This window comes from Pteropus medius, unplaced genomic scaffold (assembly GCF_902729225.1).
Source record: "Pteropus medius unplaced genomic scaffold, Ma_sr-lr_union100, whole genome shotgun sequence".
NCBI classification, from domain to species: domain Eukaryota; kingdom Metazoa; phylum Chordata; class Mammalia; order Chiroptera; family Pteropodidae; genus Pteropus; species Pteropus medius.
In genome coordinates, this window is record NW_024349800.1 from 67,517,476 (window position 1) to 67,534,632 (window position 17,157).

Here is a 17,157-nt window from a genome sequence, read left to right on the forward strand (position 1 = left end):
GTAAGACAGAACGAAGTAAGTACTCTAGGAGTAGAACCAGAAGAGTGAGAAGTTCTGCAGATGGGTTACGTAAGGCCTCTGGAAGGGGACATGTGTGAATCAAGTTTAAATGACATGAGGAAGGGATTGGTGCAGAACAAGCAGAGTAGACAGCAAGACCAAATGAAGAGGTACAAATATCCATGAAAAATTTGGACAACTGTGGACAATTTGAGAGGTAGAAGAAGGACGTAGGGCTCATTGACTCTCACTTTGGGGCCAGGTGAGCTGTGGTCAGGGAGCACTGCCTACTTTCCAGAAAAGACCCCTAGATTCCTCCTTGCCCCTGCTTCTCCCCTTCCGAGCATGCTGTGTCCCAGTGCACTCCCTGCCTAGCCAAAGCGTGATCTTAACCCAGCATTCAAGAGCCCCATCCGCATAGACAAGGGAGCTGATCCAGGCTTGTCTTCCAGAGCACTGGCGGACGCATCTGGCCCGCATCTGAGCTGTGTCCAAAACTCCCCACTGGGGCCAAGACAGCCAGTCAGGATGCTGGTGAAGAGCATGCTGGGAAACTCCCATAGGAGCCCGCATCGATATAATCAGGTCTGGTGGAAATTAAAAGCTATTAGGAACAGGGCCGGATTTATCTTTATATCCAATAACATGCATTGTAATGGTGATCATGCAGATGGGAAATTAAACCACATCTCAGCTTCTTTGGAGGCCTTAATTTTAATTTATGTTCATGTACATCCCTTTGCTCTATTACCCCCATGCTGCCCGCTCGGGAGAGCCAGTTCACCTCAAGACCAAGCCCCTGGGAGAGAAGTAAGGGGTAGGAGTCTGCCCGAACGCAGGTAAGAGGCTCTGCACACACATCTTTAAATAGCCCAGTGGAAGGAAAATGACCAGCGAGGGGACAGAGGCGGGGCAGAAAGGGCCAAGTGTATTAAGTAGCTCCGGGGAAAGGTAGCACTTTGGACTATCTCTCTAGCTTCTATCAACTCTGAGGAAAACACAACCAAAAAGCTGCTTAGAGTTTCAGCAGCTAGCTCTAGGAGGCTTACCTGCCCCTCCCAACTGTGGACAGCTGGGAAGGCTAACCTGTGAGCAAATACCCAACTCGCAGAGCTTGTTTAGCCTCTAATGCCTTCCAAAGCCCCTCAGAGAAAGGCACTGAAGGGCAGGCTCCTCATTCACAGGGGCATATAGCCACCCCATCAGCCCCTTCCTCGCAGGGCACCTGTTCTTCTAAAGGAGATATCTCCAGGGGCCTGAATGACCCACATCAGCCTCCGTCCCTTCTCCTGATCTCTAGCACCTGCTCCTGCTAGTCCCATGCTTTGTGAAAGACCGGAGCCCAGCCCTGCAGATCCAGAGATCAAACTCAATACCATTCTTCCTGCTCTAGAAGCCCTGAGACAAGACATAATTCAGGCTCCTGGATCCTTCCTTAACCTCAAAGCAACCTGATCATTAAATCTCCACTCACTGTGCTGCTATCCAACCTCCTAGCCAACACACGGTACAGTGTATGAATGGCAGAGAATCCTATTTTTATGAAAAAAAGAATCAATAAAAAATTTGAATTTTCTAAAATTGAAGCATGCAGCATGTGGGCCCAAGTTCTGGCCCCTCACTCAGCTACAGAGCCTGGAGGAAGTGAAACTCCACTCTCTTTGGTTCTCATGGATTCCTCTGGGAGCATGTCAGTTGAATTTGTATCCCTGGATCTAAAATGTAGCTGTAGAAGAATCTAGAATGATTATGGATGGGGCTGGAGAGCGGAGCAGGGTAGAAAAATTCTCCAAGGCTGAAGGAAAAAAAGGGCTTCTGCAGAACCGAAGTTTAACAGAGCCCTGCAGATTAGCATCAAGCCCACTTCCCTGATAATTACGCCTTTTGGGGCCACCAGCCCAGTCTTGACATGAAAGACAGCCCTGAAGCAACCAACTACAAGGGCCGCAGGGGGAAGCTCACTGCCTCTAGCTCCTATGCTCAGGAGCTAAGTTAACCTTTCCGAGCTGGGCTACTCACTATCACATGCCCAACACGCTCATCCTTATTTCACTGCCTCTGTCTGTGCTATTCCCACATTCTTTCGGAACTCTCCTGACCATCCATTCATGAACCCACTGATCATTTGGTAAGAATTTGCCCTGCGTGTGCAAGGTGATGCGTTAGGAGCCAAGATGAAAACAACCCAGTTCCCATCCTTGGGAAGCTCAGTCTAGGAGGAACACAGACCCTGTTACATAAAAATAAATACACCATAACAGGAAGCAGCAGGACAGAGGAGAACGCTCTCTTCCATCTACTAATAATCATCATAGCTACAGCCCACTTCAGTGTGTCAGGCAGTGTTCAAAACATTTTACATATATGAACTCATTTCTCTCTTACTTGGGCACTATGAAGTAGTTAACCATCATCCTCATTTTATTATGGTTGGGGAAACTGAGACAACGAGGGGATAAATGACTTGCCCAGATGGTGAGCAATGGAATGAGTTTCAAGCCCAGGCAGCTTGGTCCTAGATTCTAGGCTCTTAATCACTGCACCCAACTTGGTTCCACAGAGCCTTCCCTAAAAACCGACATTGATTTTTTTTCCCTTCTGGAGGCTAAGGCCCTCATTGCCTGTTGCACACAAGACTCTTTTGTAACACTTTATTGCATACATTTGTACAGGTGCCGGGAGGCAGTTCTGCGTGGGGTTAAGTGCACAGGCTGAGAAAACAGACCTGGATTCAAGCCCTGCCTGCCTCTCTGCTTACTAGACATGTGACCCAGAAGAAGTTACTTTACTTCTTGAGCCTGTTTCCTCTCTGTAAAGTAGAAGGTAAAAAATACACTTATGGATGTTTTTGTGGAGGATAAAAATGAGATCATACATGAAAGTTTCTTAGCCCAGTGCATATAGTAAGCACTCAAAATGTATTATTATTATTATTATTACTATTATTATTATTATTATTAATGAATATAGGTCTTAGTCCATAAACTCAAGTGTAAAAGAGGTACCGCAGTTCTTTTTATATTCTTTAAATCACCTTCAATCCGACTCTGTTAAATAGACAAGACATTCAGTCTCCATCATTATCGGGGCTTCCCCCAGAGATATGCCAGGGTCCAGGGTCTTTCTGGCCCTCAGCAGCCCATTATCCCTGCCTGCATGGTCCCTTTGGGTCTAAGGCTATGTGCCTCATGCCTCATCTGGACGCAAGAACCCAGCCTCTCTGTCCCAGATCCCATGCAGCCTCATAAAGCCACCCCTGTGGGGTCCAACCTCTCCCCACAGCACCATCCCTGTCTCTGGCATTCATTTGTCTCTTGTTTGTCCGTTGCCCTCAGAGGCTCTCCTCCCCAGCCAGAGCACCCATCCTAACCCTTCCTGTTCACTTATGGTTTCACAAAAGGCAGGAGGAGTAGCCGTCTTCAAGTAACTCTGGATTCCTATCACACTATAAGTTCTGAGGCCAGAAGATATAATGGCCTGGCCATCTGCTTGGAACTAACAGAAAAAAGAAGTACCAAGAGCAAAACACAAATTAATGTCTCAAAAAAAGTAGCCTGCCACATTAGCTATAAATACACCCAAGTGTTGGTTCTTCTCCTAGCTAGACACTGGAACCAACTAAGGAGCATTACAACTGCTGGCACCCATTTTCTACTCCGAGAGGCACTGACAAGCTTATCAAAGTTTCAAATGTGTCACAAGATCGAGAGCCCCTGCTTTACAGGTTTCATGCACAGAAGTCTGTCTTCCCCAACTAACCTGAAAACCTTGAGCAAAAGAATCATTTCGTGTGACCAGCGATGGGACATCAATGCTGGAGGGGCACTCAGAGAGCACTGGGTCAAGTTCCTTCATTTTACAGGAAGGAAAACCAAGGTCCTTGGTAGAGAAAGAAAGAAAGGGCAGCAGAGCCTCTGCAGTATGCCAGGATAAAGGTCAGGGATGCTGGAACAAGGAGAGGGGGGGACCAGGGTTTTGTAACTGGAAGCCTAGAGGCATTTGGGGGACTCGAAGGTCCTCTCTTAGGGTGTCTAGATGTGTTTTTCTGTTGAAGGGAGAACGCTGAATAGGAAAAAGAAACCGATAACGAAAGGCTCGCAATCCCAACAGTTCTAACGAGGTGAACCTGCGACGTGTTATTAACTTCTGCTCCCACTGCCAGGCAGGGAGTGACGCCGGCTTGAATTCTGACAGAGTCTTTAGCCAACCAATGGGAAGAAATGTCCTATATACTCCTGTGAGAATCCAGTGCTCCTTGCTCTAGTCCTTCAGTGAGGAACACGGATCACAAACCAGCCTCTGATCCGCCTCTCCCTACAACCTTTCACAGATAAGGTGCTTCCAGCCTTGCCTTCTATCTTTAAGGGCAAGAACAAGCAAAGACCCAGGGGTCAGGAAGGAGGGGGACTCCACTCCTTTAGGGAGTGTCTGGTGGGAACTTCACACACCCAACAGAGGCCACTGGCACATGGGTTTTCACCACCCCACACAGAGATGTACCCAGACAAGATGAAAGGCACTTTTTGGCCAAAGCATTCCAAACAATAACAAATTGCTCACCAGAACCAATCTCAAGATCTTGGTGAGCTCAACAACCAACTCAGCACCTCTGCTTTATCTCTCCCCCACTCCAGCCCCCTCGGCTGCCGTGGCCCCAAGGTTTTTTCTTACCTGGGATGATGGAGACTGTGTCCTTCTCCCAGGACACAACGCTAACATATTCCTGCACTGAAGAGGGGATGAGGCACTTGAAGACGGCCACGTTTCCACGCATTGACCTTTGATCCTCCACCCGGACGGTGTAGGGTTCCCTGAAAACTGCAGAGAGATGGGGGGCGGGGAAGATGACAGTGTCATGAGGCTCAATTGGGACATGGTGGGGGTGGGGCTGAGAAAGCCAGTGTGACTCCCTCAACACCTCCAAGCCTCAGCCTCCATCACCTCTTCCTCCTACCTTCCACTTACCCAGCCCAGAAGTCCCTTTCATGATCTTATTCCTGCCTGTGCAGCTCCTTCTCTAGCAACCACCTCCCTGTTCCACTGGGCGGCCCATTCTCCCTCTAAAATATCCAGCCTTCCTCTGCCAGACCATAATCCAGTTTCTAACCTTTCCAATTTCGGTGAATATTAACAAGCTGTATTAGATTGGAAGGACCTTGAGGGAAGTACCTAAGCCCTGCAATGTGAGCATATTCAACAAGGGTACGTGTGACTAATAAGGAAATACACTAGAATTCCTCTAAGGAAACCAAACTTGATTTCCTACATTATTCTTGGGCCCATGTGGCAATAGTTGTGACCATAAATTGCCAAAATAAAAACTGACACATAGTCTAACAATAGATTTTTGTGCCACTTCATTGTGAAAAGCAGTTTGGGAAAATGGAGTATATAAACAGAACTTTCTGGAGGGCTTGGTGATTTTGTGGGAGAGAATATTTGAAACTATCTTTGTCTCTGAAAATGAAGAACGCCAGAGACATGAACAGTCCCCAGGCCTTGCCCCTGCCTTCAGAACTATCCCTTCATCCACAGTGTAATGGAGGCCTCCTGCCGTGGTCCCATTGCTGGTTTCTGCTGTGCTGTCACCTGCGGCCGCTCTACATGTCAGGTCCCATGGGTGAGCCTGCCCCAGCCTTAGGGGTAGGGCCAAGGGGCCTGCCTCAGCCTCTCCCTTGTCCTCCTCTGCTTGCCCCATCCCAGGGGCTCACTTCATCCTTCCACCCCTTTTCTGCCAAGCAGAGCTGGAGCATCCAGAGCCCCACCGACCTTGTCCCGCAGCAGGCACCTGGGCAGCGTGCCCTCCTGCTCTCCCTGCCATGGTTGCCAGGGCGACACTCAGGACCCAGCAGCCCCTCCGGCTGTGCACCTGCAGCCCCTCTGCCTTCATCAAGAGCCTGTTAATTGGCTGTGTTTCCAGTTTGTCCAGCCCTTCCCGGCCCTCCCCACGTCTTCGTTCTTTCCCATCTCTGTTTTGTGGCTGTGACGGGAAGAGATACAGTTGAGGTAAACAGAAAGGAATGGAGGAAGGATTGCCTTTGGTTGTGGGGAATCACAGAGAGGCAACGAAGAGAAGCTGACCCTGGAGGGAGGCAGAGGGGAAGTGGAGAAAGGGTTGGGATTAGGGCATTCCACTCCCACCAGGATAGTCCCAGGAGCTGGCAAAGGCCAGTGGTTAAGAGTGTCAAACAAGCAGGCCCTGCCTTCTCCCCTGAGCAGCTGTGCCTCAGCTTCCTCATCTTTAAAAGAAAATTAATAACGACGACAACAACAACAACAACAACAACAACAATAACGCAGCACGTAGAAAGCCTGGCCTATGGAAAGCACTGCATCAATGTTGTGTGTCATTATAGCTACATCTCTGTGATTAACTGGCTATGTGCTCTTGGGAAGTGACTTAACTCCTCTTTGTCTTAGTCCCTCATTTGTAAGAAACACTTTACAGGATTATTGTGAAAATTTAATCCTAACCCAGTAAAGGGTATGTAACAGGAAATGTGACATCACTTTCTTTTAGCCCAATCTTCCAGGCTCCAAATCCTGGCCTCAGTGCTCCCAGCCTGGCACCTGGTATTGTATTAGGAAAACAGTGCTAAGGACCTATTCCCAAAAAGCAATTACATGGGAAGCCCCAGGGGAGATAACCTGGGCATGGCTCTGGGTCCACACTCCCTCCCCAACAATATGAAGACCAACTCTTTAATCAAGAACTCTTACCCCACCTCACCCCCTACACACACCTGTTCCCAGCTACTTGGAACCTTGTGCTTGTGAGAGGCACTCCTGAGCCGGAAGGACCCAGGGAATCAGAGATCTTGCAGGGTCTGTCTCTAGGCATCCAGGCTGGGAGACCTTCCCCAGAACCCACTCTCTCCTGCCAGGAAAGATGGTGCACTCAAGGCCTCATGAAACTGCAGTGGGCTGGCTAGAATGCTACCTGTCCTCTCCCACCCAAAAAAGGCTATTCTAAGAAAATTATTCTCCCAACCTAAGTGCCTTTTTCACAATTTGAGACACATCTTAAAACTGATGACGACAGAGCAGTGTATCATGACATCCTAGTTAAGAGTATCTGATCTAAGCCATTCCAGGCCTGCAGACCTAATCCGGACACATGTGACTTTCTATTTTCTTTAAAGAGACCATCTGAGAAACCCTCACTTCCTTGACGCTATCAGTTCTTCCAAAGACCAGAATCCTTGCTATGTTTCCTATCATGAATTTTACCTAAATGCCCGTTCTCATGAGATATATTACACTCAAATGTCCATCAACAGCAGAATGGATAAAGCACAGTACAGTCAAACAACAGAATACTATACAGCAATCCTATACCTATGCACAGCATAGTGAGCCAAAGATTCAAGAGAATACATATTGTAGGACTCAGTTTATATAAAGTACAAAAACCAGCAAGCATCAATATTTTGAGAAGTCAGGACTGTGACTCTAGGGTTGTGGTGGCAGAAAAAGGCGTGAGGGGGACTTCTGAACTACTGATATTGTCTATCTTGATCTGGAAATTAGTTAAAATGTGGAAATTCATCAAGCTGCGTACATGCAATAAGTGCACTTCTCTTTATATATTCTATTTCAATAAAAAAGTTTTTTTCCTCCCAAGAAACTCAATGGATGTCTTCCATGAGTCAAGCATTGAAATAAGCACTTAATTTAAATAAGTGTTATCTCATTTAACCATCATATGTAGTGATGGTCAGGGTAGGTACTGGTATCAGCTTTGCAGATGAGGAAACTGAAGCTCAGAAAGGTGTGTTCTCTGCTAAGGATATGTAGTAAGTGGCAGAGCTAAGATTCCAAAGAACAACAAAACTTTCCTTGAGGGACTGACTTTTTCCAAGCCCGCCCCCCGGCCCCGCCCCCAGCACGTGACACACATATCTTCAGAATGACAGGTGCTGCCCACTCTCCATTTCTGCCCTTCAAACTGAGCTCCATGGTAGGGGAGCAAGTGTCTGGTCCCTTACCTGCTTTAACGCGGATGTTGGGGCTCCGGATCTTGCCGGCAGCATTCTCCGCGGTGCAGAAGTAGTCATTGTCGTGGATAAAGCTATTGAAGGCGGAGGGGGAGAAAGGGTAGAGCTGCAGTGTCCCGTTGGCGTGGACGTGCCGGATGTGCGGCACGTCGTAGATGTCGTCCCCTGTGGCCAGGTACCATCGAAGGGCCGCGCTGGGGGAGCCTGCAGCCGGGCAGGGCACTACCACCCCCACGGAGCTGGAAAAGGTCACCTGCTGCAAGGAGTCATTTACAAAGTAGAGGCTGGTGCCGACATCTTCAGGGCGGGCTGCAGGAGAGGAGAGGGGAGAGGCTCTGTTAGCACTCTAGTAATACCTTCACAGGCCAGCAGGCATGCAAAGCCCATACCCAGGTAACAGTGGAGCACCCGTCATTCAGTAAGCGCTTACTGAGTGCTGACTACACACCAGGCACCCGCAGAGGTGAATAAGAGACAGTTCCTGCCCTACAGAAGCTTCCAGCCTAGCACAGGAATGGCACCAGTTGAAACATCTCATCTTCCATGCTAAGCCAAGTCCATGGAGAGAGGTGTTGGAGAGTCTGAAGCCATGGTCCACTATTGGCACTCACACCTTAAGAGAGACACTGAAATTGCTTAGATAATAAATATTTATTGAGCAGCTACTATACGCAGGCAGGTTCATGCCCAGTACCTCAGTTCGTCTGCTCAAACCTGAGAGAAGATGGTATCACCTCCTTTTTGTCATTCCCTTTTATAGCCTCAAAATAGTTACATGATTTGCCTGAGATGACACAGCCAACAAGCTACAGAATCAAAATGAGTCCATTGTTCCTAAAGAGGATTTAGTGCACTTTCCACCACACCACAGCTGAAAGGCAGTAGATGTAAGCTTATGTTCTAGGAGGAATAGCTGTAGGAAGCGGGGATGCTTACCTGGAAGACAGAAGACTGCAGGAGACCTTGAGATCTGTCCTCTACCTCTGTAGGTCAGTTTGGAAAATGCATAGCCCCAGAGGGCTGAATGAGGACCGACAGTATTGTAGGTGGATAAATTTGAGCTTGGGGAGCAAAAGTCCCACCCAGGTTCTAAATCTGGCCTTGACATGACTGACTGTGGAATTCCCTTCCCCTCTCTGATCATCTGCTCCTTATCTTGTAAAATGGGGGGAGGATGGACAAGGCTGGAAGACCCCATGATCTCTGACATGTTGCCAGTGCAACTCTCAATCACATGGGAGAACATGCTCACAACTGCAGCTACCAGACAACGGCAAGGACGCCTGACAGGGACATCTGCAACTCTCATCCCAGCTTAGGGTCTCAGTCTTTTCCGCCCTTATGGAAAGCAGCCCTGAGCAGTGGAATCAGGGTCCTCCCTCCCTGCTAAGGAGCCTACCTGACACTATAAGAAAGGCCACCTCTGAACAAGTGGAGGCAAACCCAGAGGAAGAGAGCCTTGTCCCAGGTCTCCAGCTGTAAGGCACTCCCTCTCCACCAGGAAGATCAAGGAGCAAACAAACCACTCTGCTGCTTGTTTAAAGAACATTGCAGGGGACCCAACTTGACCTCAATTTCCACAACTTTATGGAAAGGGGGAGGGCCTGCATCTGGACTGTATTAATATTCTTGGCTTAACTCTGAGCAGAGCCTCCAGGGGGAATATACCAGGCAGCTCATTGAAGGAGGCCATTAAGTCTTATTGGTCAGAGCAATTCACATCATCTCATAAAAAGCCGCGATGAAGCCATTAGCAACAGTGCTGGAAAACACATTCATGGGCTCCTTGCTGCTGCGGTGTCAGAGGCGTTCTCTTAGCAGCAAATGCATTTGTTGTCCCCACCAGGCATTGCATCCTTAGTGGATGAAAAGCTCCAGGACAGGAGGAGCAGCATCGCCTTTCCATCCTCCTCTCCACACTGCCTCCCCTTGTGACAATTCCATTGTTGGTGCTTGAGCAAGTCTTCTCTGTGGAAGAGGAAAGTGGCCCACCCAGGGACCCTAAGAAGCTCAGAGCATGCCCAACTCTCAGTGGCTGCAGTAATCTCCAAGTCATGAAAGCACACCATTTCACAGGTAAGCAAACTGAGGCTTTGGAAGGCTTCTCTGAAGATCCATGCTTACCAGATTCCCATTCCATGAAACTGCTCACCTTTTGAAAGACTTCCTTATGGAGATTCATTCAACAAATATTTGTTAAGCATCTTCTACGTGCCAGGCACTGTCGTAAGCACTTAACTTAGATGATCTCTTTAAATCCTCCAACAACCTTATGAGGTAGGTACTATTATTATCCCAGTTTACAAACGAGGAAACTAAGGCACTGAGAGATCAAAGCAACTCACCCAAGACCCCACAACCAGCAAGCGAGGGCTCTGGGATGCAGACACAGGCAATCTAAGCCCAGAGTCTGATTTCTCAACTGTTAGGTGATTGTAACCACTGCACTAATAAAGGGAGGACTTTTCCCCTGGCCACCAACTTCCATATTCAACTGGCCAAGAACAGGATTAATACCCCTGCATACCTGTGTGCACACATGTGTGAGTGCACACGCGCACACACACACACACACACACACACATGCACGCACACTCCTCCTGAGAGGGGCCCCTGTTGGACTTGACATTTCAGGCAACACTTAGCCTGTGGGAGCAGAGGTCATCACTCTGGGGTTCTGGGTACTTCCTGAGACAACTTAATCAGATACCCTTACTATGGCAGCTTTGTGGATATTGGGAACAAAACTCCATCAAGGAAGAGACTCCACACTGTACCTGACAAATGGACTTAAGAAGCTCAGAAAGATTCTTTATGAAAAGGAACTCAGAAATTATCTGATTCGAGGGACAGAGTAAGAAAATATTTAAGGATGAGTATGATGTCATCCCTGTAATGATAATACCACCAGAAATAATAATAACTACCATGGATTTCACTGTTAACTACAGGCCAGGCTCCTTCCAAGACCCATTATAGATATTATCTCAATCTTCATGACTCCCTAAGGATGTTATTATTATATTTCGATTTTACAGACAAGGAAATTAAGACCCAAAGTTAACTAACTTACCCAAAGTAACACAGAGTATAAAAGTGCCAGTGCTGGGACCAGAACCCAACTCTGCCTCACTTTCAGAGCCTGGGGATGGAACTGCTCTATTGTATGAACCACACTGAAGACAAATAAAACCACCAAATCTGGTTTTCCTGGCCGGGTTCCCCTCCCCGTCACTTCTTTCAGCTCAGTCTCACCCAAAACACACATTCTTAGTCTCCTCTCCTGGCTGGAGATCTGTCCCAGGTTCCTGCTTGCCCAGGCAGCCCCTTTCCCAGGCCTTTGTCTCCTCCCACCAGGAGCACCAGCCACAATGACAGCAGCCTTCCTACACTCAGGGTGGGGGGAGGCCTCAGATCCCGCCAGAGCCAAGGACATGGGGTTCTCAGCAACTACAAATGGGTAGATTTAATTGATGAATTGACTGGGATTGTCCAGCCACCTGTCAGGGCTGATGAAACAGCAGATTTATAGCGAAAGGAGAGTAGCCTCATATTTCTCCCACCCCGGGATGTGAGCTGCTGTCTTCTGAGTCTGGGGGAGCTGGGGAGGATTAGACAAACCATTCATTTCTGCTTATGGCTCTGACAGTGCATTGCCATCATGAAACATCACCCTCAGGTGTAAAACAATAGCATTTTGCACTTACGTTGGGCTCATATTTTACCATCACAAGGCACCTGTCGGCCCAAAATTCAGAAGCCCTTCAATAAACATTAATTTAGCCTCACCCCACCTGCCAACAGAGAGGAATGAGCAAATCCATAAAGGGGAAACTGAGATACAGACCACCTCAATTCTCTGCTACGTTCTAAGAAGGCTGGCACAAGGGCACCGGTGAGTGGCTGCAGCAGCATTGGGTATGTGCAGTCACCCCAACGTAGAAGGGAAGGAGCGATGACCGGAGGGCCTCACTCCAACCTCATGGAGTCTGGTGTGGCCTCTGTGGTGGGGCTTTCCTGCCTTCTCAGGCTCCTGTTGGAGTCTTCAGAGCAGTGACAAAGGCTTAGCAAGCTTTAAGAGAAGCACGGAAGCTGGTATAATAGAGCCCTGGAAAGAGTCTGACAGCTATCGTCCCTCCTGGGGCTCACCCCTGACCTGCTGTGTGACCTCAGGCAAGCCCATTTTCCTGCCTGAGCTTCAATGTCAGAAGGGGGAAGGCTGCACCATCTTACCTGCCCCCTAGGGCTGCCCAGGAGGTAAAACAGAATGTGAAAGTACTTGGTTCCCCATAATGAGGATGGGAGAATATGAGAGAAGGGGTTGCTATTCCTATCCCAGCAATTCCCCTTAGGGGTCCAGGGTGCCTAAGTTTACTCACAAAGGGGGGCTGAAGGCACAGCTCCCCTCTGCAGCCCTGCAGAATTCCAATCCCTCCATCCCTACTTCCTCTCAGCCTATTCCTGCACAGTTCAATGCTCTCCTCCCCCTGCTCCTTTCTGACCCAGGGACCAGGAAAGACTTTTGTTCCACGTGATCAGCAGACCCCCAGGTGTGGTGGAAGACATCAAAGACAAAGGAGAATGGCTCTACCTGCCAGGAGCTTACAACAGAGATGGAGAACAGAAAAGGGTTAACCCATAGCCCAGGGCAGTGTGCAGCAAGAGCTGAGTACTGATTCAGATGTGAGCCACTGGGAGGGGAAAGTAAGTTGTTCAGCAGCCACAGAAAAAGCTTCGAGAACGGGGGGCTGGGGCGGGGTGGGGGGTTGCGGGCTTGAGCTGAGCTTCAAAGGAAGATCTGAATGAAGGTACTTCTAGAGAAAGGATAGCCACTGCTCAGTGACAGGTATGGGTGTGGCATCTTTGGGGGACTCTACAGAAGCCTTCGAAGGAGGAGCACTGGGTAGGACTCGGGGGGAAGGGACAAAAACAGCTGGATTGACACGTTTGGCCCTCAGTGGCGAAAGGCTTTGGGGAAGTCCACAGGCTTCTTCCTAGGTGCACACTGAATTATCTCCCATGGCAGAGGAGACTGCAATTATTCAAGTTCTTGTAGGCCTATGCCTAACTTCATTTTGGTCATACACCCATTTCCCTGAAGGCTTACTGGCCTGGCTAATGGTACAGAGTTCTCAAAAGAAAGGAGGCTAACATCGATTGAGTGCTTACTGTGTGCCAGCCACCGGGCTTGTATGCTTTAAGGGCATTTTCTCATTTAATCCTTACACAAAGGTACGAGGTGGGCCCTGTAGTTTCATTTACAGGTGAGGAAAAAGAGGCTCATGGAGAGAAATTCTCTGAGATCGTACAGCTAGACAGAGTCGGAGCCAACATTCAATCAAGGTCTGTCTGGCTCTCAAGCCCAAGTATTTTCCGTCACAACACTGAAGGGTTCAAAGTTCGGGGCCTGATGAGAGTTCTCCTTCACTTCTTTTCTGGGAGCCAGTCTTAATTTGGAAAACAAATCTTTGGACAGGAAACTCCTACTTTCTCCTTAAATTCCAGCCATCCCCCAGCTTTTTCTTCCCTCTGCAGACAGAACCAGGCACATTTACAGAAAGAAGAAGAGGAGGGGGAAACAATTCACAAATAAAGAGAGAGACATTCAGATCAACAGCAAAGCTTTTTCTGGTCAAAGGGGGAAATGGATTTTTAATAGGAAATGGAAGTTATGGGCTTGGTTGTGATGTGACAGACGCCCAGACTTAAACCTATTTAATCTTCTCCTCCGTTTAACATTGAGCACCACCCCGATGCCGTGTTTCATAAAACAGGCTCCAAATCGCTAGGAGATTAGAAGTGTAGAAATAGCACAGCAATATTTTTAAACCAGAAATCACCCCCAGGCATTTGGGCTGCCCCCAGGGTCACCACTGAAACCTAAATATCCATTGCATCAACTTACTCGCTCTCCCTCTGCATCTGGCCATCGGGATTAGTTTGTCAAAGGAAACCGGACACCTCTGTATTCAACACTCATGGGCCCCCATTGGTTGCAATGTGGGTGTCTAACCAACTGAGGCTTCCTCCTAGGTGCATAGTGCATTATCCTCATGTCATCATCTCCAATCATTGTAAATGACAACCTGAGAAGACTGAAATATTAACACCCTGCCACTTCCACAGGGCAAAGTGAGCCATTTTGTTCTCTTCCTATATAATATTTACTTGTCCCATTCCTTGGACTTTTCATCTAGGAATATCTGACAGTGCTGGGGCCCCTACAATATACCTGACCCCAGATAAGCAAGAGACTGAAAGGGGTATCCATGCCTGGGCACAGCTAGTGTGGATGGGAGGAAGTAGTGAGTCTTCAGGGGAGCAGGGGGCAGGAGGAGTGGGCAGGGCTCCCCTGCAGGGCTGTGAGCTTCCTGTCTTGGTCACCACTCTATCCCCTGGGGCTAGCACAGCTTCAGGCACTTAGCGTAGTGGTTAACCACCCAAACTCTGGCACCAGGCTCCCCAGGTTTGAATCCCTGCTCTGCCACTTATAAGTAGTGTAACCTCGGGCAAGATTACTCCCACTTCTCTGTGCCTTAGTTTCCCCATTTATAAAATGGGGGTGACTGTATCTACCTCAAGGGTCATTAGTTTGGATGAATTAATATACATGATGGTTTCTGGTGTATGTAAGTACCTGGCACTCCTTAAGTATTTTCTGCTGTTGTTATAAGTATTACCATTATAGCAAGCAAGCAGTTAATATTTGTGAAAGAAATTCTGTGACAAATATTTACCTCTCACCTATAATAATAATAATAATATTAACAACTTAAGACAGTAGTTCTCATATATTACTATGTATAAAAATCACCTGGAGGGCTTGTTTAAAGTGCAGACCCACCAGAAAACAGATTCACCAAGTCTTCCACGGGGTCAGGAAACTATTGCTGATGCAAGTGGTCCTCTGTCTACACTCAGAGTAACATTCCTTAGAAAAAAAGCGGATTTGCCATATTGGACTTCAAAATCACCTTTCCCAACAATAGACAGTTCTTATGGCCTTGGCTGATAGGACCTTTACACCATATTAACTTAATTTGGTGATCGAGTTAATAAAATAATAGCGGCGTAATCAACAACAAAGCATTGCCACACCCATGCCTCACAAAGAGTTTTTTATGCAGATGTGGCCTGGCAAGCTTTCCTAGGTTAATTTACAAGGTTGATTACTCCAAAGCATTTCTACACAAAGACTTTTCATACCAGATATATTATTTGTCTTAACTCTAATTGTTCTCATCCCACAGTTGGAAAAACTGGGTCTGGAGAAGATCAGCCTGAGGGGCCTCTACTCAACCTCGTGTGTATCCAAAACCCAAACCATCACCGAGACAGGTCTGGCTCCGTCATCAGGAAACCTCCCTAGTGTGCATTGGCCCCTTAGAGACAATCTGAACCTACAGCCTGGGGAGGGGTAGGATGACTCTCCCCAGACAGCATCAGAGCGTTTACAGGCAGAGTTGGTACTTTCCCTGGGACAAGAAAGAGCTGCCAGGACTGAGTCCCGTGCCTTCTGTCTGTAGCACACCTGCTTTACTAGTATCTTTACCATGACTGTGGCCACCATTTCTTTTTAGCATTTGTTTTGTACCTGGCACTGTGAGGAGCCCTTCTCCTACATTATAGGGGATTTAATCCTTATGACAACCCTTTAATGCATCTACTGTACAAGATCACATTTTATAGATAAGAAAACGGGATCTTAGAGTGGTCAAATAATTTCCTAGGGTTGCACAGCTAAGTGGTGACGGAGCTACATTTCAAACCCAGGCCTCGCTTGCCTCGGGCTGCATTTCTCAATGGGCACACTACGTTCTAGACTCAGATTGTCTCCAGGATGCGAACATACCACAAGGAGATTTTCCGATGAAGGAAACCATGTGAGATATGAAAATTCTGATTTATTTGACACTGTCCCAGACAGCAAACATTTCATCTCTAGTATATCTCCCCATCAACTAAATGCCAGCAACTCCTTACTCCAGTTATTGAGATACCAAAAAATACCACCTCATCCCCCAATTTCCAAATGCCCCTAGGGAGATGGTTCTACCCCAATGAAAAGCACTGCTTCAGTGTCCAAGTGCTCTACCTCTGTCTATCAGAAACACGGTTTTTTTTTTCTAATTTTTTTCTTTTTTTAAAAAAAGATTCTTAGCACAACCATAGTTCCTATAACCAGCAACCAGAAACCTATGAGACCCATTAAAGATCAGTCATCCTTCAACCTACAAGGCCCCTCACCATCGGCTCCAGGAGAAATTATGAGCAACAGCTGACAGTCAAACAGACTCTTTAATCTTGCACACTCTTCTAGACAAGGCCGTCAAAGGAAGGCCCTGTATGCCCAGAAAGGTCTTTCTAGGGAGTTGGCTCAGACAGCACAGTTGTCCCCAGAGATTCCTAGATTTAGATTCCTAGATTTAGATTGGCTGATTCTAAGGATGTTAGTGCTTGAGGGATTTAAGAGATTATTTTGTCCAATCTCCTCCATTTACAGATGGGGAGAGTGAGACCTAGAGAAGTAGAGTAATTCACCCCAGGTACACAGTTAGCCAGTACACAGCTAGCCAGACTAGAGCCCTATCTCCACCACTTCTTGAATTCTGGCCACTCACTTTCAGAACCAGCAACCCAGGAATGGAGGAGCAGCATGGAGAAATCAAACAATATCTCTGAAGGCACATAAGAGGGACCAGGGATGCTGGAAGCCTAGAGGAGAGGCCTCAGATGGGCAGCATATTTATCTACACATTGTCAAATAGTTGTCAAGAGAGCTTCACTTGGATCCGTGTGGCCTAAAAGTTGGAACCAGAACCAGTGAGCAGAAGGAACAAGATCAAGACAGGGTTTGGCTGATTCTAAGGATGAGCTCTGTAATATTCAGAACTGTGTGACCAGGAGTGAGCTGCCTTGAAAGGAAAGTTACCTGTGGCTGGAAGTGCTAAAGCAGAGAGAGAACCAGTGCTTGTGGGAAAGCTGCAGAGATCAGGCATCTGATGATGGGATGGACTCCAAGTCCATAAAGGTGACTGCCACCCTGGAAGCTTTTTGCCCATGGCACTCATCCCCAAGCAAGTCCTCTACCTCTCATACCCCCAGAGCAGATCCCTTACCCTTCCCAGACCCTGTGGCTCTGGAAGGCCACTCCAGAAGC

At 47.7% G+C, this 17,157-nt stretch overlaps 1 protein-coding gene across 1 annotated transcript in view; it reads right to left on the bottom strand.

Moving 5' to 3' along the window:
• Positions 1 to 17,157, bottom strand: part of DSCAML1 (DS cell adhesion molecule like 1) — a 324,128-nt gene that overhangs the window by 299,871 nt on the left and 7,100 nt on the right. Inside the window, exons 2-3 of the mRNA XM_039888022.1 lie at positions 7,989 to 8,306; positions 4,672 to 4,818 (exon numbers count right to left, since the gene is read on the bottom strand). Of these exons, the coding sequence (XP_039743956.1) occupies positions 4,672 to 4,818; positions 7,989 to 8,306 (465 nt within the window). The remainder of the gene's footprint in view (positions 1 to 4,671; positions 4,819 to 7,988; positions 8,307 to 17,157) is intronic.